Raw genomic sequence first — 10,365 nt, 5'->3', positions numbered from 1 at the left:
TGCACGTTGTTGCACATATGTGGGGAGGTTCCTAGTGTGAGAATTTCACTACTGAAATTCTATTGCAACAAACTAGAATTAATTCCTCTAACTGTAAATTAATTACGTAGTTTAATGCTACGACAAGAATGAATAAATCACACTGCAATCTTCACAAATAAAAATACTGTAGAAGATAAATTGGAAAATGAGAAAATATCGGGACAGATATACAAAAATTTAACACTGTTATTTTTGGACAAAAGTTCTCGGAAAAACCCAACTTCGGAAAATCGGTGTAGCAGTTGAGAGTTTTTATTATTAAGAAACAATGAGAAAATTTTGAGTACAATTGGATGCAAAAATATGTCAATCCTACAGATAAAATATTGGAAAAAATATTATGAGGAATTTTCCTCACCCCACAAGCAATCTAGGCTTTAACTGCCAGCTCCAAGTGAGTCGTCCAAACAGGTTTGCACAGACCTTGCATCACCCTAGCGCAGAATTGGAATGCACATTGACTAGAACAATTGCTACTGAAGCCATCATGTTTACTGCTGACTGAGAAAATGCCTCTCTGGCACTCTGGAAAATCTTCCCGACCTCTAGAATTGAAAATAAGCTTCTCTCCAGCAAAAACAAATTTCCCTCTAGAGACTTCTGTACAGCCCTTGCATCAGCCTCTTTGTGGCTACTTCTACGTCTCTGCAAGCTACTCTCCAAAACTGGAATACTTCCTCTAGACTCACTATCTTTGCACCTCTCTGTAATTGCTTCCTTTCTCTGGCTTGAACTCTTTCCGCAGAATGTTGCTTCTCTCTGGAAAAATTAAACTTCCCAAGGAAATTGATCTCAAGTTTGTTCCTCCATCTACCCATCGACTTCTTCTTATAATCTCACTGTGGGACTCCAATGGCCAAGATTAAATCTTAATAAATGGCTGAGATTATTTCCTAGTCGATCCGTGTGAGTTTCTAGAGAAATCTCACCTTCCTCACCCTTCACCCTTCTGCATTCTCATGTTTCTCAGTTTCTCCTTCAAGAACATATTTTGTTGCTTGAAAGGATTCTAAAACAACCCCACGAGAGCATCTCACATCTCCTTAGCAGTGTTCTTTCCATATATATGTGAGACTATATGGTCCCAGACTCCATCTAGGATCATTCGCTTCGTCTTAGCCATTTCTTTCCTGAATTCTTTCCGTTGATCTACGTTAGTAGGTTTTGCCGCAACATTCTTTGCATGTTAGGTGTGTGTTATATTCTTTCCATGACTAGTTGCATGCGCAGAGGGGGGCCACAAACCCCCCTGTTGGGGGGTTTCAGGGGGGCTGTAGCCCCCCTGCACGGGGTCCTGAGCAGGGCCCCGAGAATCTTTTTTTGGACCCTATATTAGGTGGGCGGATCTACCTATGGTTTTGTGCATGGGTTTCGCACATGGTTTTGGGCATGATGGTTTTTTTCCCATGGTATTTTGTAGATCCGATCAAGGGAACTACAATTATGTTCTAATCCAGGGTTAATGGATTGGGGTTTATGAATGCTTCGACATGTATATATATGTATTGTAACATTGAAATGAACATAATGAAAAATCAATCTGGTAGTCCTAATTTTGGGATCTATGGGAAATCTCTATGTACTTGTTTTATATTCTCGTCATTGTTTATTTTATGTTTTTAAGAATTCGTCTGTAGGTAATTTTTGTACAGGGTTAAAACATACACTACATAGTTCTTCAGGTCAAATTCATCTAGCAGGAAGGACATCCTAGCCTTCCAGATGACATAGTTGGAGGATCCCTCCAACCTATCATCATCTCTAAGCCCAATTGTGGCCATCTCTGAAACTGGAGCACAAGTCTCCCTCTCTCTCTTGCTCGACTGTTGATTCTGCTATTTGCACTACCTTCTAGAGTGAGAAAAACTACTCACAGCTACTCCGGCTGCAACTGAAAATTTGGATTTCTAATCTAAAAACCCTCTGAGAGAAACTCCTTCTATGTGTGCACATTCTCTTGCACCCGACATTGATTATGCTCTAGCAACTGCTGCAAAACCCTTCTGTGCCCACACAAGGAATCTGCCCTGCGAAAATACTAAACTACTGCTCCCTCTACCTGTTGGAATCACTCAATCTAGCAAGTCGAATCTTTCTGCAACCCTGCACTGAAAAATCAAATTGCCCAACAATTTGCACTACCTGGCTAGGCATTGCGCAACCCCAAAAAATTCGTCCAACTGCTCCCTCTGAACAATGAATTTTCTTCTTCAACTTTTGAGCTTTCTTGTTTGATCAAATACGCTCTGATACCATGTGAAAATTTCACTAGTCAAATTCTATTGCAACAACTAGAATTAATTCTTCTAATTGTAAATTAATTATGCAGTTTACTGCTATGAAAACAACGAATTAATCACACTGTAATCTTCACAAATAAAAATATTAAGGAAGATAAGTTGGAAACTGAGAAAATACTGGCACACAAAAAAAATATATATATAACACTATTATTTTAGGACAAAAGTCCCCAAAAAAACCCAACTTGGGAAAATCGATGCAACAACTAAGGGTTTTTATTATCAAGCAACAGTGGGAAAATTATGAGTACAAATGAATGTCAAAAGTTGGCAATCCTACAGAGAAAATACTGGCAGAAATATTATGAGGAATTTTCCTCACCCCACAAGCAATCCAGGTTCTAACTGCCAGCTCCAAGTGAGTTGTCCAAACTAGCCTGCGTAGACCCTGCGTCACCCTAGCGCAGAACTAGAATACACACTATCTTGATTAGCTGCTACTCAAGTCGTCCTATCTGTTGCTGACTGAGAATCTGCCTCTCTGGCACTCTGGAAAATCTTCCCGGCCTCTAGAATTGGAAATGAGCTTCTATTCGGCAAAAATGAATTGCCCTTTAGAGACTTCTATGCAGCCCTTACGGCAGCCTCTCTGTGGCTACTTTTTCCTCTCTACAAACTACTCTCTGGAACTTGAAGACTTCCTCTAGACTCACTGCCTCTACCCCTCTCTGTCTCGACTTCCCTTCTCTAGCTCAAACTCTTCTGACAGAAAGCTATTGCTCTCTGGAAAAATCGAACTGCCCAAGGAAATCGATCTCAAGTTTGTTCTTCCATCTACCCATCTACTTCTTCTTATAATCTCACTATGGGACTCCAACTACCAAGATTAAATATTAATCAATGGCTGAGATTATTCCTAGTCGATTCGTGTGAGATTCTAGAGAAATCTCACAGTCCTCAATTAATGTCTGTTAATTAATCATTTTCCCTAAGTTAAACTTAGGAATAAATTTATTAATGATTAATTAACTTAATTAAGGCATTTCTAGGTGGATTTCCCTGAAACTTTTTTGTTGGGTTCTGGAGTCCTAGTGTTTCTTAACATCTTTAATGACTGTCGAGACTAGAACATCGTTCGACGCTACAAAAACTAACAGCTAATTCTCCATCTACCCTTTAAAATTGAAAAATATTTAATTTTATATCAAGTTGCAATTCAACTTTTTACCAGAAAAAATATAATTATAACAAAAAAAATACATTTATTAAAAAATAAGTAAAATTATTAAATTTGGTTAATTAATAAAATTATTTTTATGTTCAATATTCACATAAATTGAAATTATGTTACAAATGATTTAAGAGGATGTATATGTTTAATGTGTATTCAATAAAAAAAAAATAACATTAAAAAATCCCTTTTATAATATGAGATTTATTGAATATTAAGAGAGATTATAAAAAAATATTTTTCCTTATTATAAAATGATAAAATTAAAGTTAATTTCTAATAATTCTTTTAGTATTTATAATTAATAAATAATATATATTTTTTTTTAATTTGAAAATTAATATATTATTATATTGAGAAACATTTTGTAATTTATTAATTGATAAATGTATAATTATTTCCATATTAATGTAGAGTTAATATATGAAATTTTAAAAAATTGTAAAACATTAATTAATAAAAATCTTAATATTAACTTTAATTTACACTTAAAATCACAACTACACGAAAATTTAATCCACACACAAGATTTTAATAAAAAATCATGAAAGGTTAACATATTTTCTTAAAAATCATGAAAGGTTAACATATTTTCTTAAAAATCATGAAAGGTTAACATATTTTCTGTATTATGGAAAATTTATATATATATCCCTGGTAAATTTGAATAACAATATCAGTCTTAAAAGTTTTAAAAATTAAATGTTACAGTTGTGGAAAATGTTTTTGACATCTGACCAAAAACTTCAAATCCATTTTTTTACTACTTATTCGTACAAATTTATGCCTGTTATAAAATGGATGTATTGGGTTATACCCACCAATTTCTCTACTACTTAATCATACAAATTCACGCCGGTTATAAAATGGATGTATTGGTGGGTAAATTCATGCAGGTTATAAAATGGATATATTGGTTTATGCCCACCAATGGTTGATAGCTGTGGAGATATCAATTAGTATATAAAGAAGGTGCTTTATCTTTAATGAAAAATAGTGTGGGGTTGCTTTTATGTGAAATTGCCATTCATATTAGAGTTTGATTGTGATCCAAATTTAAAGAAATAAAACATGGAATACGAAATTGAATTCAAGTACTTAGAAATAATATTTTTTATATTATATTTATATGTCTGAAAAATTTAGATGTGTAAATGTAAATATTTTTTTTAATGGTTTAATTTATAAATGACTAATAAGGTTTAAAATAAGTAATATGGGAAATCATTTTTTTTAATATTTATTTTTATTTTTAAATAAAAGAGTTAAAAAAATTATTTCAACTCTAATAAATGTTTTTGAGTTATTGTTTTAAATAATATATCAATATAGAGTCATCTTAATTTTGAATTTATCATACATCCACAGGAAAAGGCTTGATATTTTTGGACATATCATATTGTCAAAGTTAAGATACATCTAAGCTAGTATATTGTCAACATCATTTCCACATACACACATGAGAACACTAACCAATATTTTAGCCTTTTCAATACAGAGGGTCACAAACCACGAGGATGTTACACTTAATAAACACTAATTAGGGTAAGAGCATGCCCACTAGGAATTGGACTTGGACCATCATGACAACAAACCACTCCAAGTTGCCACTAGAATAGCCAACAAACTCATCAATATCCACAATCCTTAAAAGACATGGGGTGAGATTTGATCCACTTATAAGAATTGAACATGATTGGTCATTAATGACAAACTCCTCATTCGTCACTAATGAATCCAACTTGTTGGGAAGGATTTTAACTCAAATTCTTATTTATTAACACTAACTAGGTTACAATTACATTAATAACATGGAGGTTAAGCATCAACGACTACAAAATCATTATAATATTAACGACAAAGGTGATATTACAACCATGTGAGAAAGTCACATTATGCCATACTTAATCATCCACCACTTGGACGGGGATGAGTGAATGAGTATTTAAACCTCTCCCTCTCATTATTTTTTTCTTGAGGAAAACGTTGCTAAGAAACCCAAAGGGTGTTTCCCCATAATAATTTGCGGCATTCCTAGTAAAACCCTCAATGTAGACTAGTGCACCTCATCCAAGTGGATTCAAATAGGGCACCTAGTTGCATAGAACTAGCCAAATGTCCAACAACATCTATGACAACTAGGCATCTCTCTCATTAATTACACATGACACACGCACAATGCTCTATCTTCTGTGAAATACAAATCCTAGGAAACTCACATAACACTTCCACTTAGTGTGAGGATGATACCTAGAGTAAACTAAATTATGCAGAACCTCAAGGCTTTGAACACACAGGGGTCAAGGTTGTTACAACAACATACTATATCACTTGAGGGAATCAAACCTAAGTGGAGAGAATAACACTCTTCCTCACAATTACTTAAGCCAAACCTAATTAACTATGTGCAACACCCTAGACAACATTTTGATCGAAAGAATCAATTATCAATGATGATTGGACCACCCTTGCATCAATAGGTTGGACATTAAGCATCAACACCCATGAACCAACAAATAACTCCTCATTACCTTGTAATAAATTCAACACCTTTGGGATTTATTACATCGACAATCACTTTCTATAACTTAGTGTGAGGGATATGTATAATTCCTTCTGTGATAAATATGGAGTTGACAAGTATTATTTAAAAAAATAGTAATAATAAAAAATATTTAAATGTCAGTCATGGATAAAGAATTTCAATGACCACCTCAAGTAAAATATTTTTATACCAACTATATATATATATAAAGTAATTAAAAGTAAAAAGTTTATTATTATGTTGATAAGTGTTTTTTAGATTCCCATATGAGGGATATGTGTAAATAAAATATTTCAATGCTCATATTAATTAAAATATTTTAATATCAACAATTTTTTATATATATAAAAAAGTAATTGAAGTTAAAGAAAAAAAATTTATCATGGTCAAAACATTTCAATGGTGTATTATTTGACATGAAGGAGATGTTCAATTCCTTTTATGCTTAAGATGGAATTGACATGTGGTGCATGCCGACAAACACATATTAAGAGTCAATGTTGGTTCATTTTAACTCTGGATACATCATGTTTAAAGAAAAATCAAGTTCCTTAAAGTGATTCTTTTTAATTAAAAAAATTTACAACTTCAAAAACTTAATCTTTCTCACTATATGGTAGATTTGATATATGTGTGTGTGCCAACTAGATCGCATTTACATCTATACCTTGGTCTCAAAGTATCAACAACTACAACCCATTATAATATTAATGAAAAAGTGTATCTATATATATATATATATATATATATGTTTGTTAGATAATGTGATACTTGGATGACTAACAAGTCTAATATGTAGCTTAAGTAGCCACGACCAGACATCAATGTCATCAAAATCAGTCTAGAATCGCACTCAATGCCATCAAAATTATTCTAGGATCGCACTCAGATTGAGCCACACTAACCCTTAGCGTGATTGGATTTTTACACACTAGATTTTAACCAATAACAAAATCAATATTACAACCATATAACAAGCAATTTAACTATCCACCACATATTCAATATAAACACACTAAAACTTAACTTCAAATATATATATATAGTATTTTCATTTTAATTTATTAAAAAAAAATTCCCACTATTTATAAACGAAAAAAAATGTGTACACTTACGTGCATTTCATTTGTATCAATACAATGCTTCCTTTTCCTTTTACTTTGATATGAGATGATTCACTAGTCACTCTCATTGGAAATAGAATAACCCATTTTACTTGACTTTGACTCACCGCTAACGAATCTAAGTCGTCAGTACAATCAAACTCGACATCAAATTAACTCTAGTTATTAAGAAAGCCCCCAATGGAGTTGGACATCACAATGACTCTGAATAGAGAGATTGGCTGCTTCTACTTATTAAGAAAGCCAATGGGAGATGAGCGGAAGAGTACTCAAATAACTCATCAATATTTTCAACCAAGTTTTGCACATGGTCCGCATTGCTTTTAACACAAAATAATCTGCTCGAAGCGCTTGTCGGGGGTTGAGAATGTGACGATGTCCCTGAATGGTCCAATCTCACCCCTAAAGTCATGATTAAACACATATACCCTAAAGTCGTATACATATTTTATATATACACAGAGTTAGTGAAGTCGAGTACCATTACTACTGACCCACATGCAGTATATGTAATGAATATGCACCGACCGTAGTTGGTGGGCCTGCTGCAAGTTCCCTCGCCCTAGTCGTTCCCATGAATATCTTAGACAACACTCTAACCTCTCCCCATGGTCCCAACATTAAATGTCAACTCATAGAAACAAGGCATGGCTTTTCACGGCGCAGAAGAAATCCTGATCTGCTCCATCGAATTATGCAGATTGCGTTTAAAGGGAAGGAAATAGAACACAGTGGAAAAGTGCATGGAATGATTAAGATTCTCCACAACAGGCGAGTAGGGCTGCCCACTGCCACGTCAAGGTAACACGTGCCAGTTGCGCTGCGCGTGCAATAGTACGAGGCAAAAAGATATTGGACGACTGTTAACGGTCGGCCTGTTGGCGCGAAGCTCTCCGTCGGAATAAAAAGCCGGTCGGCTTTCGCGGTCTGGCGGAAAGCGTGACGAGAAAGAAGACAACGAAATAAAATCAACTTTGCGGCGAGGATCCCGGCAGGGGATGGACAGGAGTAGTCCTTCGTAACAATCCTGGCGTCCCGGTCGGTTGGGATGCGGCCAACCGCGGGCCCCTCCTTTAACTAAACTCTGGTTAGTCTGACTCAAGTCTCTTGCACGCCCTTACCATATTTTCCTCCTCCCGTCCTGGCATTTCTGCAAAACCACTTTGTCCCGCTCGGCGGTTTTCCCAGTGGCGGTTTCCGAGTGCGGTTTTTATGGATGAGCAATTCTGGTTTCCTTGTAATATTAATATTTATTCAAAAGTATGAGCACTCCACGGGATTTTCGACATTTAGCAGCTTGTTTGCAGAGCTGAGGGAGTAGCTTTTGCTCCAAATACTTTAATTTGGCGCCGTGAAGATGGTGAAATTATAGCAGTGATCTTTGACGAGTTCTTCGGAGAAATTTTGGCCGCTGGAGTTGATGAAGAGGAAATATTTGCGCTGCAGCAAGCATGAAGTTCATGAGACTTGGATCAAAGCCTGACACTTTTTATACGGTGGAGACTGTCCGGTAATTTTCCTGTTTCTTCTTTGAATTTTTTGGACGGAAATCGACCCCGTCACAAGACTCGGAGCAATTAAAGATTTTGCCAAGCAATTTGAGGAAATTAAAGATTTACAAATAATTGGAGGGAATTAAAGATTTGGAAACAATTTGAGGGAATTTAAGATTTACAAGGTGGTTTTTTTGTTTTCACTTCTGTTCTGTTCAGGACCGTTACTCTTGTTCATTGAGCTTTCCTCTATTGCTTTTAGCTTTCTTTATAACTCGCAGCATTAAGTTAATACGGTGTTTTCTGAAATTTTTTAAAGACGATTCAGTGCTTCCTTTTCAGGAAAATCGTTAAAAGATGTTCATACGGTGCAGTATTTGTGTTCATGTCGGCATTTTCGGGAATTAAAAAAAAAAAAAATTGTGAAAAAAACCTTACTGTAGATGTCAATAGCAGCTTCTTCGGAAAATGGCTGAGAAAACTGAGTGCGTGTTTTTATAATTATTGAAAGCAGACGTTCGAGTGCAGTATTTATCTTAACGACAAATTTTTTCAGCAGCTACGGAAAAGCCTTACAAATTTCAGCATTTTTATCTTTTTTTCAAGTTTTCTGTCAAAATGTTGCCTGCCGGGGCCGTGGGCATTCCTAGGCCGCTAGGCATGATGTAATGCTCGCTTCTTGGAAATTCATGGTCGTTTCAGTCGCATTACATAACGCTACCGATTTTGGCCTCGTGTTCCACTTATTGCTCGGTTAGGTTTGGCTAACAGCCAGTGTAAATGTGTCTTGAAGCTGCAAATGCCCTTATCCATGTTTCTTATGCTTTAAATACCTGGAGTTCCTTCTTGAACCTTATTTGTGCATTTTAGGGCGGCTCAAGACAAACTGACGTTTAGTAGAGTCCGAACTTCAATGGCCACTTCGGACTCGAAGTCAATTAACCAACGTCATATTATTTACGAGGCCACATAGATATTTGTTAATATTTGAATCAGAATGATTCATTTTGTATTTTCTGAAGGTGTATTGTGAAATAAGGGAAGACGAGCAGAGTTGGATTGAAGACTGAAGTACCATATTAGAGAAATAGAACAGATTACAGATAGCCCAACCAGTAGCCTGTAAGAGTGAAAGTTAGGGCCGAGGCAACCGAACTAGATTTTTGCTGCAGGGCTTTATTTCCTGGTAAATGAATAGAGAATTTGCATTAAAACACGAAAAATTACAACCGTGAGATGAGATATCTTGCCTCTTCTTAATTTAGCATTGGGATTCCAGGTGAAAGCCAAAATAACAGGGCGGATTAAAATTGCCTCTTGCTCTCCTATCATCCATTGTGCCACTGTGGAGATTTGTCCTGTTGAGATACAAGGTACCAAATCAAAGACTTTTGCTGCAGGGTTAAAACAAAATGCCTTACTGAAATTCTATGCATATCAAGGCTTCAAACAATAACTGACTAAAATTTTCCTTCTGGCCACTCAAATTGTAGGGGCTGGGGCTGATATGTCCTCTGTCCGCTGTTCTGTTTAAATGATAATTGAGCTAGGCACTTGTTCTTCCAGTTGAATCTTGAATTGCATATCCCGGCTCCCTTATGCCATGGAAAAGGATCTCGTATTCATAAATACTCCCTCTTGAGTTTCAGTCAGTTGCTATTCAATGCCCCTCAATCTTGTATAGGTTACA

The 10,365-nt window shown here is 35.6% G+C and overlaps 1 protein-coding gene across 1 annotated transcript in view; it reads left to right on the top strand.

The window, feature by feature from the left end:
* The first annotated feature begins 8,343 nt into the window (after nucleotides 1-8,343).
* Nucleotides 8,344-10,365, top strand: part of LOC149187130 (BTB/POZ domain-containing protein At1g67900-like) — a 152,272-nt gene continuing 150,250 nt past the window's right edge. The window contains exon 1 of the mRNA XM_089411292.1: nucleotides 8,344-8,692. Within this exon, the coding sequence (XP_089267418.1) occupies nucleotides 8,634-8,692 (59 nt within the window). The 5' untranslated portion in view covers nucleotides 8,344-8,633. The remainder of the gene's footprint in view (nucleotides 8,693-10,365) is intronic.

Source organism: Pinus tabuliformis, chromosome 3_1 (genome assembly GCF_031772625.1).
Source record: "Pinus tabuliformis cultivar Carrire ecotype Pingquan chromosome 3_1, CPIR1, whole genome shotgun sequence".
Classification (NCBI taxonomy): domain Eukaryota; kingdom Viridiplantae; phylum Streptophyta; class Pinopsida; order Pinales; family Pinaceae; genus Pinus; species Pinus tabuliformis.
Note: the sequence above shows the minus strand (reverse complement) of the source record. Positions and strands in the feature narration are given on the sequence as shown.